Source organism: Bactrocera oleae, chromosome 2 (assembly GCF_042242935.1).
Source record: "Bactrocera oleae isolate idBacOlea1 chromosome 2, idBacOlea1, whole genome shotgun sequence".
In the NCBI taxonomy this organism is placed as follows: Eukaryota; Metazoa; Arthropoda; class Insecta; order Diptera; family Tephritidae; genus Bactrocera; species Bactrocera oleae.
Window position 1 is genome coordinate 3,457,052 of NC_091536.1, and position 23,309 is coordinate 3,480,360.

Below are 23,309 nucleotides of genomic sequence, written 5' to 3' on the forward strand. Positions count from 1 at the left end.
AATCTTATAACTTTTGATTCAGCCGATTTTAGGTTCGGAACTAAGCTAGAAATAATAAAGTAAATCATGTTACGCGTTATGAGTTAAATAAATTTTAATAAGCAAATTTCGTAAAGTAATTAAAATACACAAAAAAATCTAAAACTATAAAAATAAATCAAGAAACCTATTTAAATATTTTATAATTTCACTTGCTTTTACAAGCGAATTCTATTTTTACAATAGTGCACATCAACTTCAATCACGTTCACACATTCTGCATATGGACCTTTCGATGACCTTTCAATGTCTGTTTTCAATCTAGGTTTATCATTTTTGCGTTTTCGAGTTTTATGATTATGATAATGCAATTGCTGTTACTATATTTGATGGGAATACTTTAGAATGCCGATGTTGTTGATGTGACAGTAGACTTTTTGTTTGTTATGTTTCATTTCGTTTTTCTCTATAATCCTTAAACTCAAAAAATTCCATGTATATATATGCATATATATGTATGTATATAATTTTGTTTCATATAATATTAATTATAATTATAATCAACTTGGACTTGCGAACTATTTAATAATTGCTGTTGTTGTTGCTGCTAATGTTTCATTTCGTACGTGTTATTGTTGTTGTTGTTTGTCGTACATTTTCACTAATTATTGCCGCTAAATGTTGTAAGCGTTACGTTGTCACGTTGCCGCTCCCCTGCATTTCGCTTCAATTTCTATGAAAATGCTCGTTTTGTGAATGTGATGTAGCTGACAACAACATATCCAATGCAATTCTATTGATGTTTTGCCGATGTCAATTCTTCATATTCCTTAGTATTTCATTTGCTGCTGGTACTGTTGATTTTCTTCTCTACTAATAATCCTGTTTTGTTGTCTGTGTATTTTATTTTATTTTTTTTTATAATTGTTTTTGTTTCATTTCCTCCGTTTTTTCATCTTGTATTTTTGTTTTGCAAATTTAACTTTGCTGTCAGTCAGTCAGTTCAACACTTGGCCGTCGCTGCCGGTGTTGTCGTTTTCAATATTTGATACGTCAATAGGCTGGCGAATATTGGCTTAACAGTATGTCGTGTTGTTGTTTTATTTGTAATTGGTGGTGGTAGCTGTTTAGGTGCTAGTCGCGGTCGTGTTGGTGGTAGTAGCTTTACTGATAAACTAATGTTATATCCACAGCAGCCGTGCTAATTTAAAAAGTTGAAAGAATTCATTGGTAATTTGCTATCGGCGTTTGGATCAAATTGGAATTGTGTGCCATCGTTGGTGGGTGCGAGGCTGATCTGTGACGTCTGTTAATTAAGCAAGAGAAAACGAATTTATTATATTTGCCGTGCTTAAAAAGCAAAGGTAGCTTACCTCATCGGAGAAGTATTGTTCAATAATTTCGTATGCCAATTTGTAAATCTCGACATTTTCATGATTTTGCAGTTTTTCGATTTTCTCCAAACCATCACATTCTTCAATTAAATTGGCAACTTCTTGTACGTGATTCTCGGCCATTTTGAGCATATTATTGAGACCATCAAGCACAACCTATTAATATATATATATATATATATAAATAGCATTTATAAATATATCGTATTGCTTATTCATATTTGAAAAGGGAAAGTGAGCTTACGTTAAGAACTTGTGTGTCCATGCAAATGAGCAAATCGCAGAAGGGCGGTATGACACCTTCCTTTATTAATGTGAACACCTGATCGCGATTACCGCTAATAGTCAGATTACTAATTGCCCAGGCAGCCTCCTTCTGTGTCTGGAATTCACCTTTACTCAAATTTTCAATAATTTTCGGCAATAGGCCGACATTGATGACCGCTTGCACTTGTGATTGATTACCCGCTGTAATATTGGAAAGGAACCAGACAGCCTCCTTGCGGATTTTCTCTTTCTGATGGGACAACAAAGCTGGGAAGTACGACAACGCGTCGTAGTTGAGCACCACTTGTGTTTGTTCATCCGATCCGGTTACAATGTTGCCGACAGCGCGAAGAGCCGCCGTTTGCACCTTAACTTCCGCATGTCCCAATAATGGTATCAGCTTGGGTACGACACCGCTTTCAATCACCATTTGAATTTGTTCATTACCACCGTCGGTCAAATAGCTGATAGCCCAAACAGTATCTACCAATATGTTGGTATCCGTGTGATGGATCAGCACATTAAGTGCGGGCAGGATGTCGTGTATGGTGGCGGCTGGTGGTGGTGGATCCTTATTGCGGCATAAATTCACAATCACCCATGTGACGTTGCGCAAAAATGAAATTGGTATGTCAGGCTTAATAAATGACAGCAAGGGCTGAACAACGCCATGCTTAATGACAAAGTCACGCAATTCCGGTCCATCACCGATGATATTACCCAAAGCCCAAACGGCCTGTTCGCAAACATTGGGTGCGGGCGAAGAGAGCAACTCCAAGAAGAGCGGCACTGCACCAGCAGCGACAACCTTGAAGAATTTATACACATTATTAAAAGACGTTGTTTGGGCTAAATATAGAAAATCTTATTGATGCGTCTTTTTGTTTAATGTAAATTAATAATATTTGAAGAGTGCGTATATAATATAACATACAACATACCTGATTAGTCTGATCTGATGTACCAGAGGCAATATTGGTCAATGCCCAGGCGGCTTCAAACTGTAACATTGTGTGATCGTGTTGTTTTAGACAATCTACCAAAATCGGCAGAATGTCACTCTTGATGAGGTCGTTGATTGGCGGATTCTTATCCGAGGAGAGAAGTTTACGTGCAGCCTGTACTGCGGCCAATTGTTGCTCAGGTTTTGAAGCATCAGCAGCAGCCTCGGCCAATTTCTTCAGATTGATTGTATTTGGCAGCTGATCATCCTCATCTGTATTCGAATCCATGTTGGGAACATTGCGACGTTTCAGGATCGTCTCTTCGCGTTTATTTTTGCGCAGCTCTACTGTTACTTCATTTCGGCGACGTCGCATTTCCTATTAATACATCAAAAGATACTTTTAACTTTAGTACTAATTCTAATCTAGGTAGAAAAAAATTTGCTGGTGCTGTTAAATCGTTTCAGTTAAAATATTTCAAATCACACCTGACCTTTCGTTAAGTAAAAAAAAAACTCTATCTATATACCTAAAATAAATTTACTCATACAATAAACTATTTGAAATATGACTTAAATTGACATTGGACAATTGGATGACAAATTGACATTGGAAGTAAACCAGGTTTTTAATCAAAACGAATGATAAGTATGTATACCGTTTTACTTGGTGTTCTATAATACTTTCTGAAAATAATAGTTCTTTAAAAAGATGAAACAATCATAGGAGCTAGGCGTTTTTAAGAAGTGCGTATGATTATTTCAAGAAACAATATAACAATCTAGCAACAAATGCGTCATTATTAAGAAAATCATAATAAAAGAGCAGACCAAATAATATGAGAGAATACCCAATATATATACATATGTATATTATACACGTGATACACACAAGTGAGCGAATAACAGCACAGTCGGATGAATATTTGTATATTGGGAGAAAAGAATATAAAGAGCGCAGCGTGTACTTTATACACCTTCACACTTGACCGAAGTAATGACAGATCGCAAGTTTATATAAACAATTTGTGTTAAATTAGTTTATTTTTTTAATATTTTTGTATCAAATATCTGGATATGCAATTCAACACCCGTTATTCAAATCACAAAATAAAAAAAGGGTGTTATATTTCTTTCATACAGAAACATTAACAAGTAGTATATCCACCAATACTAGTTGACGTGCGGTTCACATGAAGAGAACTGTAGAGATTGCGAAAATCAATAATTGCACAGCGACAGAGCAAGGTACGATGAAATTTAAGCAAATGGAAATGGCGAGTGGCGGGCGAATGGCCAACAGCACGACATACGGCGCACTCAGCAACAGTGATGATGGTAACGGAGGCAGTGGGTGCAAGGCAACATATAGCGTACTTTAAGCCCCGTTGCAGTGATACACTACACATGTGCCTGCCCCGCATTGCTGTCACTGTCCATGTGCTAGTCACAATACTCAAAAAATAATAATTGCGTCTCATAACTTCACAGTTTATGAATATTTTAAAAATGACTGCTCATATCGCATATATAACTTTAAAGTTGTTAAATTATTTGTTGATATGATGGAATTAATTACTTACATCTTGATCCTTGCCCTTATTTTTGAAATTCTGCAGGCGATTCACATTCGGTTCCAGCGATGTCATTTTTCTTATATTATTATTTTTTTCCTCTGTTAAATAGCTGCTCACTTTCCTTTCTTTTTAGTTTACAACGATATCTATCGCTGCGGTACGTCTTAATGTTTCAGCTTTTCTTTACTTTGTCTTATATCTCTCTGTATAAATTTAGTAATGAAGTAATTTTTCTGAAATAAATTTTCAGTACCACATTAAGCAAAAGAAAATGTAGACAGCAATCGTCAGACATTCAGCGAGTAGCGATAAACGAATTTGCAGACATACGACGAGTTTTTGGCAAAAATCACAAAGGTTTACATACAAATATACATAAACACCAGCACGTTGAGATGGATTCGTGTGATTCGGAAACACGAGTTGAAGCCGACGTGATGATGACCAATGATTTCAACGACGAAGGGCGATGACAAAGGAAAATCACCGAGAAATAAGCAAGATACGAAAATTAGCACAAAAATGTGGAACTTTCTTACACTATAACCTCTTACTTTTTCAGTGAATTGCAATCGAAATAATTTGCTCGTTACTTTCTTATCACTTTTATGCGATTTTTCAAATTTTTACTGTTTTCGAAAATAGTTAAAATATATAAAATGTCACGACCGTCCTCAAAGAGGTTTAAAAAATATTTTCATAACTCGATGTAAAGGAACGAGAAATTGAGACACCAACGAGTGATCAACTAACAACGAATAGCATATCCGGTATGTTGCCTATTTTACTGCCCACTTTGTACTGTGATGCCATATTTACAAAATTATGCTAACACACCCATAAACTTAATTAAAAATCTTTTCGTTCCGAAATCGAAACTTTTTGCTAAAAAAACTTTTATAAATCATGGATAAGGTAGTAGCTTCAAAGCAGCTCATCCATTTCGTTTGAATATTTTTATATTTAAGATATTAAGAATGTACAAAAAACAATGCAAAGGTACTCTTGAAGCTAAATGTAAAAACATTGATATATAAAAATAAATATTAAGGTTTCTGATTACACGTATATTCATTCGATTCGACTAAAAGAAAATAAGAGCCAGAGCATAATTGTATTAATCTTTTGAAAGGAGGACAAATATAATGTACACATTGCAGTAGTGATATGGGATAATATATTTTTTTAAAGATGCTAATCAAGTTTTTAGTATAAAGTCATATACAATATAATAGTCATGCAAATAAATGCAGTAGAGAGGGTTTCAAACGTTTACCCTTATGTTATATAGAATATTGGCAACTCTATAAAACGCAGTTGACAGCACCTGAATTCTTGACATTTCGTTATATTATAGGTGTTTTAGAGTTTATGTTGAATGAAAAAATTAGAAATACAAAAAAATTAATTCTACAATTAAAATGTGTAAGAATGTCTATGTAAAAATAAGTTTATAAGTAGTATATTTTTTTAGTGCATAAATATGTCTGAAGAACAGAATGGGCCAGATATCCCTTTGACTGTGCCCCAAATTAAAGTTAAGCAAGAAAAATTCGATCCGGAGGTGGAAGCGAAAATTAATGCAATCTCCATAGCTAATGTTGTAATAAAGCGTGAAGTTGAAAAGGAAAACAATAATTTAAAGTCAAATAACAAGGAAGATGAAATCAACAAAACTGATGATGATAATGGAGATGATGATGAGAGTGGTGATGATGGTAACAGCAGTGTAGATGATAGTGATGTTGGTAATAACAACATAATTAATAGTCACGGTTCTAATAGGAAAGAAACTAGTTTAGATGAAGATAAAAAATCCATTACACCGGTAAAATCATCCAATGAGATACTCGCTGAGCTCTTCCAAGTGTTCAATGCAGCGCCTCCTGAGGAATTGTTGGATGATAAAAGTCTACTTAAAAAGAGTCATAAGCATAAAAAACACAAAAAAGAAAAGAAGAATAAAATTAAGCGTGAAAAAGATGTTTTAGCAGAAAAAGGGACTTTTAGTAATAGTGCTGAGTCCAACCTTCCTGATGATGATAAAGAAAAAATATATAAACACAAACATAAGAAAAAAAAGAAACATAAACATAAAGATGCAAAGGATAAAGAACGGGATAAAAGTAATGATAAAGGTAAGAAAGATAAAGGATTAAAAGAAAGGCAAAAAAGCAAAGAGAAGTCTATTGCTGCAGCAAAGGACATTTCAAAGCCATCTTCACCAAAGCACTCTAGAGCTGAACCAAAACACGAACATCATCAGGATAGTCGATCACGTAAAAGACATTTCGATACACTTGGTACGAGCTCAACAGATGGAAAAAAAGCTCGTACAGAAAATGACCATAGTCATTCGCGAGATAAAGGTGGTGAATTTGAAAAACACCGGGAGAGAGATCGAGGTAAAGACACAAATAAGGAACAAATCCTGGAAAAAGATAGAGAAAAGAATAAAACAAAAGACCGAAAGCATAACAATTTTTATAATGGTTTTCCCGAGTATGAGTCTAACTCTAAAACAGTATATATCAAAAAAGAACCAAAGGAATCAGCTATCAAGCTAGACACACATGACGGCCATATTTCGGAAATATCTCTTTCGGACGAAGAGGAGGATTATCTTAAAGATCGTCATGTCAGCGATGATCTTAAGAATCGTCGTTTTGGACATGATTACGCCAATGAACGATCCTCAAATAGTTTCTACGCGGGAATAAAACGTAGTCGGAGCCGAGATCGAGATAGAAATCGAATCCGTGATCGTGAACGAGAGCGCGATAGAAACTACCGTGGAGACGGACGAAGCCATAGCAAGCGACGAAGCCGCAGCCGTGGTCGTTCGCGCTCCCGTTCACGTGATTTAGGTATCGACAAGAAGAGACTACTCGAAATAGCACGTAAAAATGCCATCAGCATGTTCAAACGCGGAAACTTGCCCGGCTGTGACAGTATGTCACAGGAAGTCAAGGACAAAGTGTTGTTAAAAATGCGATACGGTGGCAAGACTGTGCAGGATCTTACAGATTTTTGTAAGAAAATTTCAAACGGTGAAAATCTGTCAGATCTCAGCTCCGACGAAGATTCCGACGTTGATAAGAGTGGTAATACGAAAGCATTTCACCATCCCTTCCAGCTAAAAGAACGCGAACCGATAGTAATGCATATACGCAACGCTACTACATTACCATTACGGCCGACATCAAACGACGCTGTAAAAGCCATTACAATGCAATTCCCAGTTTCGTCTGGACAACAGCATCGCATGACTGAAGCATGGGTTCCAGTGGTACAGAAAGATAATTTACCACCATTGCCGACTTTGCCTGTAGTCGCACAATCAACCAGCGTATTTAAAACAGGCATCGTTAAGAACGTATTTGAAAAAGCCATCCCTGAAGAACAACAAGAACCCGCCTTCAAACCAGTTCAACAAACATCTGTGAATAGTAATGGAGAAAGTAACTGTGCGGTGCCAAATACAGTTGATAATAGTGCGACTCTTATGACAACCCCAAATACGCCAACAAAAGCGCAAGTATCAACGCAGGTACCTCTTGTTAAACCCATCACTGACGCTCCAATCGGTGTAAAACCATTCTATTCAGTGCCGCCTCCATCTGAGACCGCTGAGGTTTCTCCACCTATCACAAGCTATCCCTCAACACAGCCAATTGTGTTGCCGCCGGTTTCTATACCACCTCCACCTATTCAACAGACCTTTGTTCCAGATGTGCCAGTCCCATCTAGTACAGATATTACTGTCGGTGGTGCAAAAGTGTTTCCTGAACTTTCAGGGCCACAATTAGATGTATCCAGTATTATATCTAAACGCTTACAAGCAATGCGACGATTACAGGTAAAATTGTTTTAAAAAGTATGCATTTATTTGTTCTAAATAATATAAGCTAAAAAATGTGTTTTGCCAGGAAAATCCTATGGACCCTGAAGCTATTAAAATGATGTACAACTCACAAAAAGACATGTCTTCATGGGCGTCATCCAAGCATTTACCAGGTCAATTCACTGGTAGTACCGGCGCCAATATACTGTCAATGCGCGAATTGAATTCTGGGCCACAAGCATGGGCGCGGCGGGATCAATTAATTACATCGCGTCCAGTGAGTGGAGGTATGGGTATGCAGTTGCTTCAAAAAATGGGTTGGAAACCTGGTGAGGGACTGGGGCGTGACAAATCTGGGTCCTTGCAACCGTTACTTCTTGACGTAAAGTTAGACAAACATGGTCTAGTCGCACGTGACGATAATAACGGCTACAAACAAAAGCCGTGTAAAAAACAACGTCCCCAAAATAATATACAACAACAACAAGAATTATTGGAAAAACACCCAGTTTGTCTGCTGAACGAGTTGACATCCAAACGCAAGTGGACGCCACCATTGTATACGCTTGTCAACGAGGCCGGACCTTCGCACAGCAGAATGTTTTTATTCTCCGTATCAATAAATGGGCACACCTACACACCGACTCAGGGTTCAAATACGAAAAAGGAAGCAAAATTGATTTCAGCACGCCATTGTCTGCAACAAATGGGAATCTTACCAATGTAGTTTATCAACTTGCTCTAAGAGCTGAATCATTGAAAAAGTAATTTCAATTACAGACTTTACTTAATATTAATTCCATTACTATAAATGTAAAATTCTGTAAAAAGTGAACACAATTACCGTTAAACTAGAAAATTAGTAACTTGAATAAATATGTAAATAAATTTATTTATATTTCTTATAAAATAAATTTCAATTATCTTAATTGAGAAAAGTACATTACTTTGACAGTCCCATTTACAAATGTTTTAAAAGCTTTTAGTACCCAGGACTTTGTTCCTGCATAAGTCGGGCAATCAAGATCATAAATGAAGTTTTTGGTAATAATTTTGCAAGAATGATAGAGAAAAGACGATATGTTATAAACACAAATAGCTGACAAACTTTTCTAGTAATTGTTCCATGAGCAAAATTTTTCCTTAATTTCGTATTATCTTGTTCATAGGTCCTATTCCAACAGATTTTTGTAATGCGGACCCGGGTTTATTCCGGCCAAGGATTGTCAACTCGGCAGAATTCTGCCGCTACAATAACAACAACCACAGAATCCCGACGAAGTCAGGGACGAGCTGGTAACAGTTCGACACTATTGCAGTTGGGTGGTATCTAACAAAAGGTCTGACTTTTTATCTGGGTGTTTGTTGGTCCTCAATAGCACAGCATTCAAATGGGGAGTCTTACTATAGCTGGGGGTACGGAAAGGGTTGGATTAAGGTGTCATGCGACCCGTGCCATGGATCAACCTGGCTGGAGGCCCCTAAATAGCCCAGTTTCGAACGAAGCTTACGGATAATAAGATAGACTTACTTGCGTAACGGGGGGTATGCGGAAGCGGACTTACTTTCTCCCACACTCGTGGGTCCAAAACATGAACCAACTTACCAACAAAAAAGAAACAAAGGAGTCTGGAATCCGGCGCGAAAGCAGTCTTACCTAGTTGGTTGAAGCAGTGGCAGCCAAGCAACAGAGGTCAGCTGAAGAGACAAAGCCGTCAGCCAAAAGACCGAAGACAAGAGGAGTAACGCCCGCAAAATCGTGTGCTGATATGGCACAAAAGCGCATTATCATTGGGATGCTGAATGATAAAGATCCACAAAAAACCTTGCAGCCGGACCAGATAATGCAGCTCATCACAGCCTGCAACCCAAATCTGCCAACTGAAGGGTAGAGATTCGTTAAAGCCTTCCTATCCTACAGCTACTAACAAAGGAATCCATAGAACCGCTGGCGAAAATTGGTGGGGAGATTAACTATGGATTCATGACATACAAGTCAGACGCCGATGCTGCTGACTTAGCATCGGAAAATGAGATGGCCGAAGTAGAAGAACATTCCATGGAGTCCTCGAGTGATGTAGATAACATTAAGCTAGGGGTTCTTCGGAGTTATTCGGGGTCTTAGCTTGTGGACAGACTCTCTAAATTATATACCGAGAGAGAGCTTCTGAGCGACTCTCAAGAAGATGCAGTTATGACAATTGTTAATGCATCTTCTTCAAATTAATTTCTACTATAGAAAATTAGCTTATCTAGCCCTAATTAACTACATGGCGACAGAACAGCTTGAATTTCTTCGCATTCAGGCGCCATGGGTTAATGGAGAGCACATTTGCGGTTTCATGTTACATAAATATAGCAACCAAGACACCACAGCCATAAGCTGGAAGACGTACACAAATGGTATTCATGGTGTCATGCTATATGCCATACGAAGAGGAGGAAGTACCATCACAGCTGATTAAAGAGCTGGTATGAGTTGCTCTTTAATTACTTACTAAGGACTAAGTTTTTGTTCTGCAATAGAGATACTACCGCCAACATTTATAACAAGAAATCGACAAGAAGTATTAGACATAAAACTTGTGTCGAAAGAACTGATAAATAAAATTACCAATTGGAGAGTTCTTGAGGAACACTCCATTTCGGATCATCGCTAAATTGAATGTAAAGATCTGAAGAAACGTTTTCCAACCCAAGAACAAAGAGGATCTAAACATCCTCGTTGATTATTTCACAGTATCGTGTTGGCAAGCATTAAATGTGGATTGTACAATAACTCATAGAAGGGGAAGAATTAGGCATCCATGGTGGTCTACCGAACTCAGAAGGTTACAGTTACAGAAAGATTGCAGGAACCAGTTTAATTTAGCTTAACTATCCCAACAATAATAATTAACAATAGGAGATGAGGTAAGCTACTTAGGACTAATTTTAGATAGGAAGTTGTCACGGAAACCAAACTTAGACGCTATTGTGAAGAAAGCAGCTACAGCACTTTACACCTGCAAAAGGATGGTGGGGACCAAATGGGGATTACGCCTCGAGCAGCGAGTGGTATATTGCTATGGTACCCAATAATGGAAAAGCATATAAAGAGCAACTAGTATATGCATCAGTGGAGCTCTTAGAACAACACCAAATCAAGCACTAAACGTCATTTGACATTTACTGCCAACAGACTTGTTCTGTAAGCAACTGGCAGCGAAGTCAGCGCTAAGGCTGAGGGAATCCTATCAATTGGTCGTCCGTAATAAGGGGCATTTTATAATACTTAGTAAGTTTGCATTTCTACTAATTATCACGGACTTTCGAAATCCTATAGAATTGAAACTTAATTAGGTCCCCAATATTGTCCTTCCTTCCAGAGAAGAGAAGAGTGGAAATGGCGGGAGATGGACAAGGACGCTGGAATAATCATCTATAAGTATGGGTCCAAACTGGATAATCGAGTGGAAGGATGGTGTCTTTTCCGCCAAAGTATATACCAAAATCGCCTTCCGATTACCGGACCACTGCAGTGTCTTCCAAGCGCAGATCACAACAATCAAAGAAAGTCTTATTATTCTAACAAGGAGCGTGATCACAACAAGACATGTATTTATATATGTATACAGATAGCCAAGCAGCTCTGAAATCACTAGATTCTCCTAGGGATTCGTAGATAGTGAAAGAATGAAGTTAGTGGATTTAACATCCTATTTCACGATAAACCTGTAATGGGTTCCAGGGCATATTCACATCACTGGTAACTGTGAAGCAGATGAACTAGCTAGAATAAACACTATCCTACAATTTCTGGTCACTGTCTGATTGACAATGACTACTGGAGAAGCCGTCAAGAGGTAGAAGAAGAGGAGACGGCAAAACATCTTCTATGCGGATGCAAGGCTCTTTACAGGATCGAGGGTTTCTTGACGACGTTTCAGATGTTGCACAAATACAACTTTTTGTACTAATGAACTTAATCAGAAGTTTCGAGTGGTTCAGAAGGGAGACAATAGAGTGAGGGATTATTAGTCCCGATTGTATCACAATGGGCCTCCTAAAGGCTTAAGTGCGTCGTCAGACAGCCACTCTGTCTACCTACCTAATCGCGAATATCTTAATCCCCAATACCGGATTAAAAAATAATAATTTTTTCATCCCAAGAATATAATTAAGAATCAAAAAAGAAATTGTTTTAGAAATAATATTTTTTTCGTTATCTTAAATTAAAATATAAATTGTTTTTTAATTTTTAATCCCAAATGTCATGAATCATTCATTAAAAAATTGATTTTCACTTTAATTAAATGTTATTATTCAAAAATTTTATTTTTTATTCCGATGTTAAGATAAAATTCTCAACCCTGCCCAAATATAATATTAGCTTTCATGAATGCAAGCGAGTTAACATTTCTTGTTTGGATTAAATCTGGTTACGTAGAACCTAATATCTTCCGTAAAACCACAAGTATTTCTTATTATCATTAAAGCCGTGTTTCTTGATTTAGAATCTATTATCGATCTCGGCTTTGATCCTTGTTAGCGACTAATAGCGTCCGCTTTTGTCTGTGAAATTTAACAGTGTATTTATGGAAAAAGAGTGCTTCTCATAAAGCCGCGCGAAGTCGCTTTAAAACTTGCAGAATAGGCGCCAGTTATGTAAGAATATATGTAAATGCACCTAAATGTATATTTAATAAAATCCGGTGACAACATTTTCGGACTTTCCTTAATTTTCTTTAAAATTTTACGATCATGGGCTCTTAATGGGCTCCACCCGAAATAAGAACCTATAATAGTTTCCAAAGGTTTTACTAATTTCGACATGAGGTCTTATCTCGTTTTTTTTAAATAAATCACAGATCATTTGCGCAAAAAAAACAAATAAATTAATATACATGTATGTATGTTGTGCAGTTAAATATGAATATGGCCTAATAGCAATTTTCATGGAATTTTTTCTGGTATGATAGTTTTAATACATAATTTATTTGCATTTTCTCAAAACAGGCAGTAAATAAATAAATAAAACAAGGTTTAAAAAATTACTTTTTATATACCTACCTATTTTAAAAAGAGTTTTTTGAAGTGCCTTTAGCATCATAATATTCCTAATTTAATTTCGGTTTTGTTCATTCGGTCGAAAACAATCACGAATATTGTTTGATTATTTCGCTAAAGTGAAGTTTACAAGTTTCTCATATGATATTTTCATCCTTTTACCGCTACGCAATGTGTTTGTAAACAAACGGCATCATTCTACACAACGAACACGGCTTCCTACGAGATGGGTGTAAGGGGAACGATATGGCTGCGACATCTGAGCGCTGTAAAATGTTTGTTTAGTTAATCGGTAGTTTTGTTTTGCTCCCATACGCGTTTTTGTTGTTTTCGTTTTTTGCGAAGTAACGCAAAATAGATACAACAAGAAGCAATAACAAATGCGGTAGAATATGCATACACATACACAACACATTGAAGGTCGACAACTGCATGTGCGCCTGCAAATATGCTTCGATAAATCAAGAGCAATTCGCTAGGAACTATAAGTTGGCGAAGCACCGCGCAGTGCAGGCATCCACATGCCAAACCAAGGAGGTGGGGGATGAAATTTTCTTCACAGATTTCCTCCCACAGGATTTGTGCTGCGACTGAGTGTAGATACAAATCGACGAGAGTTGTAAAGATGCGAAAATTCGCGGAAGCAAATGTAAAAATAGCAGAAAGAACAGTGTGCATTTGGTAGTGCGAGTGGCAGCAATAAAACATTATAGGCGTCTTGTGTAATATTTGATTTTGCGAAAAATGTGTGCTAAATAAATAAGAACAAAAATCGAAAAAGCAATTAAGTTAAAGTGGAATTTTATTTGATAAATTTCATGCTGTATGTACTTAGAGTGCTGGGGATAACAATAGTACAAATGCCCCAAAAGCTGAACATTTTGGTCGTAAAATCGTTGACGAAAATGCAAATGTGTGTCTAGTGCCTTTGCGGTCATTGCGCTGAAATAATAGGGTGTAACCACTGCGTCATTGCATCATGAATAACGGCAAGGAATAGTGTGTATTTATGTTGGTGCTACGATGGAGACTTGCAGGACCTGTGCGAGATGTGATTTTGAGGATGAAACCAAATGGTTCGACTTATTTCACACAACGCGTTGTACGAGAGAAATTGAAGAGATGCGTGTGGAGTTCAATAATTGGCATTTGCAGGTATACAAATATTTTAGCTGCTAAGGCTCAATAGGGTTCAGAATGAGTTTTAACCAATGTGTGAAATCATGTTGCCGTAAAATGTAAAATAGTAGAAAAACACTTGAGCAGGTCACATAACATGTAAATGTTTCTTTTTTTTAAGGAAAAAAAAGGTCGATAATTTTACTTTTCGTTTTAATTCAATAATGTGCGCTTCCTTCAGAGAGTAATCGTTTTCTCTTCGGAAGCACTTGGTGCGCTGGTATGAATGTCTGAAACGTGTGATGAGAAAAGTAAAATATATATATATATATATATTCTTATTTGTTTACAAACTAAAAACAGCTGTTAATTAACGTACTACTATTTTAAACGAAATACCTTTCACTTTGCATCAACAAATAACTGGAAAAAATTTCATACCGCTCACATAAATATAATTAAGAGTCTTGTGAATTTATGATTTCAACCATAGGTAGCCTCCTCTCTTGTTATATTAGTGGGCATAAATACACTTAACTATAGTTACTATTATAGCATTGTGGAAAAATTTATTAAACTCAAATATATAAAACCTTTGCATTAAAAAAATCCTTCTTTTTTATTACGCTTCCAAAGATTTCCCCCAACGACGGATTGCCACAGAAAATCTGTTCCGATTGCTTTTCGAAATTTTGTAATGTGTTCACCTTTCGCATGCAATGCCAGCAAGCACAAGTGAAGCTAAATAACATATTCGACAAAATCGAAACACAAAGTATGGACGATGACCGATTCGAGGATAATCTTGAAGAATTAAGTGCTCAGCTGTTGCGAATTGTCGAAGAAAATGAACGCCAAATAACGAATTCAACTTATAACGAACAAAACTGCCAAATAGTTGATTGTACTGCCACTAGTGGTGACTCCATCGTTTCGCCCAATGCCACTCCTTCGGCTGCTGCCATAGTGATGTTGGATATGCTTGATGAAAATAGTGCTAACAATTACACCACCACCGCCACCACAACCGTCACGGCAACGACTAGATCCAGTGGAGTGTGTGAGAGAGTCGAACAGTATACTGATGACATTTTAGCAGTCCAAACAGAGGTTTCACCCAAAACAATCGAAGACTCTTTCTTGGCAAAAACAATTTCAATAACAAACGAGAATAATGCAACTGCTGCCCCCATAACTGAAGCTAACATTTACACTGCCGGCGTTGAATGTCAAAGTGAAGCGGAAATGCAGATGACAAAGTTGACGACTGTAACTGTTAAAACAATGGCAGTCGATAACGAAGTAGAAGAAGGAAATAAAAACGAAAATGAAATAGAATTAGAACTGGAACACGAAGAGGAAGATATAAGCGAGCAAATACATTTACACGTAGATGATATAATTGAGGAAGACTTTACGCTTGAAGACCAACTGGTGGAGGAGAAAGCAGAGACAACATTAGGTACAGACAGATCATTGGACCGAGACCTTACTCAGGAAGACTGCTATTTAAATGTAATGAGCGGAGATGTGTCACAACCTGAAGGTTATGCCGAAGAAAGTGTGCCTTTTGTGGAAGCTGTTGAAGATGAAAATGACGTTTATGAAGAAGATGAAGGAGTATTGGAAGCATTCGAACCCGTCACACTTCCAACGAACACCTACAATACAAATAACAATACTATTTTAGGTTCACAATTTGTCTTTCAGTCGTCTGCTACGAACAATTGCTACAGTCAAACAATGGGCCAACCACCAGATGTTAGCATTGTTTTTGAGTGTAAATACTGCCACAAAACCAAAGACGTGCCAAGCACTCATTTCGAAACTCAACAGACACTACTCGAACACATAACACACACGCACAACGCCGAATATCCCTTTACATGCCCGCAACGCGGTTGCACAGAGGGTTTTCGCGACGCCGCCTCACGCACGGTCCACATGAAAAGCGAGCACGTGGCCAAACATTATGAGTGTGATGTGTGCGGCAAAAAGTATGCCGATCGCTTTAACTTACGCCATCACCACGAGAAGTTCCACAGCGAGACCGATTTTGGGTGTGACACTTGCGATAAGCGTTTCTACTCGCGTAAAAGTCTTAATTACCATATGAAGTGGCACAATCCGGAATTGTTGTTGCATTGTAGTCACTGCGATCGTTTGTTTATTAATCAGCGACACTTGAAGTGTCATGAAGAAACGCACAACGGGGTGAGGAATACTGAATTTTGTACGTTTTGTGGTAAAAGTAAGTAAACATATGTATAACTAAATATGTTAGCGGTTATAAATTACAAACTTGCTGAAAAGCTTGTTGGTTGTATAAGTAATTCATATGTATATCAAAGTATATCAGCGAAAGAAGTTTAGAATGAAAAGTACTTTAGAAGTCCCTAAAGTAACTATAGAAATAGTCTTGTTTAATTTGTTAGTCATGTATGCATACAATTATCATGTAAACATTTTTCAGCATCTTTTACACCAAGTAGAAATTGGCTTCAATACCTTCTTTTTATTGATTACGGATTTTCAGATATTATTATTTTACTATGTAATATCGGGCTAATTCTTGCCTGCTTCTCCCTCTCTGCCTTCAAAAGGTGACGCGTTCATACGTATAGAGCCGGGTGTATATATGATATTTAGTCCTACCATTTGTTCTGTTACAAGTTCAGGCCAATATACAAATGAAATTATAATACATTTCTTAATAAAGTTATTTTTATTGAATAATGCATATATTAAATGAGCGATATACAAAATTTTATTCGCAATGGTCACCTTCTGCTTTCATACTAGAGCTCAAACGAGCCATTGATCAATAGCAAAACGCACACTTTCTATTGGTATTGACGACACTGCTCGAACTGAAAAGTTTTTGAGTCACCAAATTTCTGTGGGGTATTCAACAGACCATTTTCCCGAATTCTGATCACAAACTGTAGTCCAATGGATTCAAATCTGGGCTTCCAAATTGCTTAATTGCTTTACCACGCATCCTGATGGTACACTTTTGCCCCAAAACCAAACCATTGCGGCAACTGTATGGTGACCACGTTGATCCCTTGCAATAACATTTTTTGCGTATTTGGAAGTATTTGCATGGATTTTGTCGTTTTGCTTATTAAAAACTTTTTCAACAGTGAAAATTTGTTCATCTGTAAAATGGATACTTTCATGACCGTTGACTGTACGCCTCTGAAGAAGCCGCTTACATCTTTTAAGCCTAATTTGTTTCAAGCGTGTTGTCAGAAGATGACCAGTTGACTGATGGTAGGCTTTCATGTGCAGATCATCTCGAATGAGTCTTGACATTAATCTGGTCAACACATCCATTTACCTTGACATAACTATTTCTTTTCTATGGGGATTTCTACGCATGCGCTCGCGAGTGATTTATGGCTGAATTGGTTCGAACCACGCGAAAAAACTTCTCTTTCAGTCATCAACTGTAGACTTAAAAACGATTTGGTTTTTACGAAGAACCGTTAAAGCCGAAAATTTAGTAATTATAATGACATTTTGTTAAAATATGGTAATGTAAATTCTCAAATTTTTGACATTTCTTATAATCTTTCATACTTTATTAGTGGCTTCATTACTGTGCGAAAGTCTGTTTGTTGAGAAATGTTGAAAGGGATTTTAACTGAAAATGTGTTTTTATTTACAATGAATATTATTTTTTCTTGTTCTTGCTAGAAAATCTCAAGTTTTACCTTCATTTACAATAATTTGTTTCTTTTAAAGGTTGTAAAGATAAAATAATTTGGCCCGATCTGACAATATGATTGTTTAGAAATCAAGTTAACATATTTTCTGACCTTACTTTGCTGAGGACCGTATAATTATTGTTCATATTTGTACATATGCTTCACTTATACTCACTTGTTATTAAAAAAAATCTCTCCCTAGCGTTCATACACTTGAAAACTTTGCGTTGGCATTTGTATCGACAACATGGCGGCGAAAAACCATACAAGTGCGGCCACTGCACTGAGGGTAAGCAAAGCTTTACCCGGCTTTTGCAACTCATTTAAGACAATAATAATAATAATATGCATTCATACGTTCATTCATCCACACAAACTTTTCAAATTCATTTATCGTTCATCACAAGTACTCGTATGTGTACGTGTATGTGTACGCCACTTTTTATCACAACAAAGGATACATTTTTCAAGTTGCAGTGAGAATAGTGTATAACTTCGTTTCAAATATAGACAATGGTAAAAGTAATCATTCTGTGTTATGTAATAATTACATTTTATTCTACTTTTTTTATATTTCTTTAATCTATTATTTATAAACATATACATATGTACATATGCATTTTGCATGTTGCAACTTTTCCCCGTGCACTTTGAAATATTTTTTTCACTCGAGATCGTTAGAAACGATTGAGATATTTTATAGCCATATAATATATATATATGTATATAGCATATTTGATGTCGTTTCTATTTCTTCGACAATCAGTATGTATGTCAATCTTGGCTTTAAGTTTTTATTCCCTGAAGGAAATGTCGCAGACCCCATAAAATACATATAAAGGGGTTTCCCAATAAGAGTCATATGATTTTTTTTCAAAACACACTAATTGTTAAGGAAATTTAAATGTTTTTTATTTAATATGAAGCACAATCGATACAATTAAGTTCTGAAAAATGACTTCAAATAACTCCACAAGAAGTAGTCAAATGGTGTTAAATCACAACTTCAATGTCACAATTTATTGAAATGATCGAATCTCCAAACTTTTCTCGCAATAATTCGTGTGTCACGTAGACCCGTCTTGTCAGAACCAGATGTTGTCAAGATCAACTTCTTCCAATTGCGGCCATACAATTTGGTTATCATCGATCTATACCGTTCTCCATTGACAGTAACGATATGACCAGCTTCATTTCGAAAGAAGTACGGACCGATGATTCCACCAGACCAAAAACCACACCAAACTGTCAATTTAGGTGAATGTAATGGTTGTTCCTGAATAATTTCTGGATTTTCTTCGCACCAGAATCGACAGTTTTGTTTATTTACCGCACCACTCAGATGAAAGTAAGCCTTATCGGGCAAGATGATTTTCTTAAAAAAGTCGTTATCGTTTTCAAGTTGTTCCAAGGCAAAATCAGTAAATTGTAAAGAATGCAAGCCCAAATCCTTTCTCAAAATCTGCCAGGTTGTGGTTTGAGACAGTCCCAATTCTTGAGAATTATAAATATTGTAACACCTATAAGGAAACGTATCGATCTGAAATTTTGCACGCGACCTTTTCTGTCCTAGAACCTGCTCATATGTCGGAACCGCCGATATCGGACCACTATAGAATATAGCTATCATGACTGAATGATCAAGGTCAAGTTTTTGTGTGGAAAACTTTTTTACTTGTGAAGGGTATTATAAAGTCGATGCAATTGAAGTTGACGTTTTTTCATGTTTTGTATACTAAAAAGTTATTAAGTATGGTATGTTGTATAACAGCCATTAATTAATTTGCGATAACTTATAAATAATGATTTAGAATTTGATTTCATAATCGGCGTCCCTTGGATCATTTATCAAGTTAATTCAACTATAGTAAAAGCTTTTATAGCCTTAAGTAGGGATCCTGACTTCTCGGAATGATACTGCAATATACATATGTAGGTCTTTTGAACTAATAAGACGTAATCAAAAGCTATACCTACACGATTTCACTTTCTGATATAAATAATTTAATATTTTTTTTTCCTTTTTAAGAAGATTTATTTGAATTAGATTATTTACATTTCAACAAAATATTAGGGCAGTTCATAAACATCTCATGTCTCATAAATAGTTATTATTCTACTACTATCGTCATTTTTTATTATCGTTATATAAACATAAGAATATCTAAATTTATCAATTTTAAATTTAGAGAGACATTATTTTTTTCTATTTTTACTCTTTATAAATTTTGCATTCTGATGCAAATAAAAGGCAACTGACCAAATGTAATTAGTTTTTTTCGTCGTCTTAACCAAATTGTCAGAACCAATTCTATATTTACAAAACTGATCAGAATGAAGAAACTAAGAGGCTAGATTTAGAACCCAGATAACTTAGTCATGCAGCACTTACCTAGAATACACACATAAATTGAAATTGTACATCACTCCCAACACAAAACCAACGATCACCTGGCATTCCCATATTGTTCATGTCATAAGAAGCAATCATTCAAACTTACTTAAATTTCATGTCCGTGCAATAACAAATAACGTAATTCTTATGCAATTCCCACCAAGTTTTCGCTTCGTACCTGGAGAAGCGCATACACATGCTGGAGAATCATTTGGAGAACCTCACCGGCATCGAACGCACCGAATGCATGCTCTGCCGGGAACGCTACGAGGATGAACGCGATCTGAGCGAACACATACGTAGCAAACATGTTGAAAGGCCGAAGTCTTCCGTGCTGTTAATAGCGAACAATAAACGAGTGGTGCGTAATAAGCGACAGAAGAACTATAGCGGAATTTTTCAGTGTGAGATTTGCGCCCAGCGTTTCAATATGAAATCGGCGTTGGAGCGGCACGCGGCGGTGCATTCAAGTATTGGGAGACCGCACAAATGCCCGGTGGAGTCGTGTGCGAAGCGTTTCAAGCGTGCGCAGGATATGAATTGGCACATGAAGACGCATTCGAACGAGAAGCCGAACATTTGCGATGTATGCGGCAAAGGATTTGCCCTGAAATATGTGCTGAATCAGCACAAGCGGAGCCATGAAGGTGAGAGATGCGAGATGTCTGACTAATTTCAACCAGATAAGTAAAACTAAGTCGTTCTCCTCTAAATTATTTAGTGTTAAAATGACAAATTTCATTCATAAATTCCTCCCTCAGAATGGGAACGAGTGAAAGTTGTACATACACGTACATTCTTGCTATCCAAAAATCACTTCATATAACATTTTAGCACCTGCCATATATTTACATGCATTTCCGTAACAGGCTGCAAGTGAAGACATTTTAGAAATTAATTGTGGATATTCAACAAATGACATTCAACAATACATAAGTATTCATGCAGAGGCATTTATGACTTCTTTACATCTTGCGACAACAACAAAGCCTCCTTACTTGTTCCAGAAAAGCTTCTCTGATCAAAATATCAAGTCAAAAGCTTTTATTGGGCGGGTTTCATGACCGGCCTTCTACTTCTTTTTTTTGGGATTGTTAACTGTATTGTAATAAAGATTGCCGTTACATTGCTAATGAAAAAAAGAGTAAACCGCCTACTAGGAACACTAATCTAAATCGGCTTTATTCAAAGTTTTGGAGTCATATACTTTTTATACCCTGATTATGGTATATTAAGTTTGCCACGAAGTTTTTACAGTTCAGAAAGAATTGTCTGTCCGTCTATCTGTATATACGCGAACTAGTCTCTCAGTTTATATCTTTGAGATATCGATTTGAAATTTTGCTCACGTCCTTTTCTTCACAAGAAGCTGCTCATTTTTTGGAATCGCCGATATCGGACTACTTTAACATATAGCTGTCATACAAATTAAGCAATCAAAATTAAGTCTTATAAGGAAAACTATTTTATGTGACAAGATATCTTCATAGGCATATTTGGCATGGATTTTTTCCAAAGCAACGGCACAATCTTCAAAGAAATTGTCCAGATCGGACCACTTAGCATATAGCTGCCATACAAACTGAACGATCAAAATCAAGTTCTTGTATGGAATCTTTTGTAAACCGAAGTTAACGTTTTTTCATGTTTTTAAGTTTTTAAGTTATAATATATATACATATATATATAATATATATATAACATATTAAACTTTTCAAGAATGCTAACCCAGATTATAATTTATAATTTTACTTCTTATGATAGTCCTTGAGAAAAATTTCAAATGCGTGATCTGCGGACGTGCCTACCTCTTTGAGAAATCCCTGCGTGTGCATGAACGAGTACACACGGGCGATACATACTACCGCTGCGATTTGTGTGGCGAAAATTTTGTTACGCACATGAAATTCAAAAGTGAGTTATTCATAAAAGCTAGTAGACATTACTAAACGAGCTTAAAATATATTATTTTCAGCTCATATGATGAAAAATCATGATCCGGAGACAACAAATCTTGAGGATTACAATATGGATGCCTTTGAAGAACAACTATACGAACAATAGATGGGCAACGATTATTTTATATGCACTTAACTAACAGGAGATTTGCCCAAGTAAATATTGCTTTTTCAAAGCGTGGTTTATTTGCACTTCTCAGTATTTTTTTTAACTCATGAACATGCATAATAAACAATAAATTACATTTATTATCAAGATACACATATTTAGAAAGCTGAAAACTTTCAACCAAAATTTTCAACTCCCCTCTACCCCGGGCTAATCTCAAATAACGCTACTTAAAATCGGCACATAAAATTTCGTAAACAGGATTTTATTACACCATTTGTACTGGGTAAATATTTAGTAAGACCATCTATCACTTGAAAATTAGATTCATATAAGAATACTGCAGAAGGGAATTCACTAAAGAAAATGTTTGAATGACATTGACGTGTACTTTCTTATACATGCATATGCATATTTATATTTACGAAAAGGGATATGCACAAACACAATAATACGCACACAATGGCTCACCGTAAACGCAAACAGTAGCAGAAATTTACACAAACATACGTAACACAATTGAAACGGATCAAATAAATAAAAACTAATAGACAAAATTAAAAAGAAATATATACATAACTTAGTATGTACCATATACTTACACCTACACAAAGAGACTAAGAGCAACTACTTGAATGAATGCTCAATTCTTTTGGTACCGTATTAAATAATTTAGTAAAAAGCATTTATTGTATTTTATGAAATTATTTAGATAACCGTAGTTTTATAAAAAAGGAAATTAATAGCAATGTTTTGTAGCGGTAGTTTGTGAATTTTAACGATGGTGATAATGAAACTCTTAAAGCATATTACTCGTGTTTTTTAGCGGAATAATTATGGTTTATTATATATTTATTGCAGCAAAAAATGAAAAAAATATATAAAGTACACTAAATTGGTATGCAATATATCATACATGTATATATTTAATAATTAGTAAAATTATATATGGTATGTATTAG

The 23,309-nt window shown here is 36.1% G+C and overlaps 3 protein-coding genes across 5 annotated transcripts; 2 read left to right on the forward strand and 1 right to left on the reverse strand.

The window, feature by feature from the left end:
• Positions 1–69: 69 nt before the first annotated feature.
• Kap-alpha3 (karyopherin alpha3) lies at positions 70–4,878 on the reverse strand. Of its 2 annotated transcripts, none has more exons than XM_014242670.3 (6): positions 4,715–4,878; positions 4,167–4,363; positions 2,582–2,962; positions 1,618–2,448; positions 1,353–1,529; positions 70–1,285 (listed from the first exon to the last, which is right to left on the reverse strand). In XM_014242670.3, the coding sequence occupies exons 2-6, from the start codon at positions 4,230–4,232 to the stop codon at positions 1,181–1,183; spliced, it is 1,560 nt and encodes a 519-aa protein (XP_014098145.1). In that variant the 5' UTR covers positions 4,233–4,363; positions 4,715–4,878; the 3' UTR covers positions 70–1,180. The 2 variants fall into 2 exon arrangements, with proteins under 2 accessions (XP_014098145.1, XP_014098129.1); XM_014242654.3 differs by having other exon boundaries at positions 4,167–4,393.
• Positions 4,879–5,591: 713 nt separating this feature from the next.
• Positions 5,592–8,933, forward strand: Son (Son RNA binding protein). Its single transcript, XM_014243309.3, has 2 exons — positions 5,592–8,019; positions 8,090–8,933. Exons 1-2 carry the CDS (start codon positions 5,644–5,646, stop codon positions 8,729–8,731), a joined length of 3,018 nt encoding a protein of 1,005 aa, XP_014098784.2. The 5' UTR covers positions 5,592–5,643; the 3' UTR covers positions 8,732–8,933.
• A 4,522-nt stretch (positions 8,934–13,455) lies between these two features.
• LOC106622725 (zinc finger protein ZFP2) lies at positions 13,456–23,248 on the forward strand. 2 transcript variants are annotated; one of them, XR_004978794.2, is made up of 7 exons: positions 13,456–14,208; positions 14,809–16,423; positions 18,088–18,174; positions 20,445–20,927; positions 22,045–22,194; positions 22,256–22,394; positions 22,496–23,248. XR_004978794.2 is itself a non-coding variant. In XM_014241995.3 (6 exons), exons 1-6 carry the CDS (start codon positions 14,077–14,079, stop codon positions 22,342–22,344), a joined length of 2,556 nt encoding a protein of 851 aa, XP_014097470.2. In that variant the 5' UTR covers positions 13,456–14,076; the 3' UTR covers positions 22,345–23,248. The 2 variants fall into 2 exon arrangements, 1 of the variants encoding a protein (XP_014097470.2); XM_014241995.3 differs by having other exon boundaries at positions 22,256–23,248.
• The last annotated feature ends 61 nt before the right edge of the window (positions 23,249–23,309 follow it).

Excerpts from the sequence above, each read along its gene's own strand:
- Son (XM_014243309.3), top strand. The coding sequence starts at position 5,644 with ATGTCTGAAGAACAGAATGGGCCAGATATCCCTTTGACTGTGCCCCAA. Across the intron at positions 8,020-8,089 it reads AAGCAATGCGACGATTACAG|GAAAATCCTATGGACCCTGA; the intron begins GTAAAATTGTTT and ends GTGTTTTGCCAG.
- Kap-alpha3 (XM_014242670.3), bottom strand. The coding sequence starts at position 4,232 with ATGACATCGCTGGAACCGAATGTGAATCGCCTGCAGAATTTCAAAAAT. Across the intron at positions 2,963-4,166 it reads ATAAGGGCAAGGATCAAGAT|GAAATGCGACGTCGCCGAAA; the intron begins GTAAGTAATTAA and ends ATGTATTAATAG. Across the intron at positions 1,530-1,617 it reads TGGACACACAAGTTCTTAAC|GTTGTGCTTGATGGTCTCAA; the intron begins GTAAGCTCACTT and ends ATATATTAATAG.
- LOC106622725 (XM_014241995.3), top strand. The coding sequence starts at position 14,077 with ATGGAGACTTGCAGGACCTGTGCGAGATGTGATTTTGAGGATGAAACC. Across the intron at positions 16,424-18,087 it reads TTGTACGTTTTGTGGTAAAA|CGTTCATACACTTGAAAACT; the intron begins GTAAGTAAACAT and ends ATCTCTCCCTAG. Across the intron at positions 22,195-22,255 it reads TACGCACATGAAATTCAAAA|CTCATATGATGAAAAATCAT; the intron begins GTGAGTTATTCA and ends TATTATTTTCAG.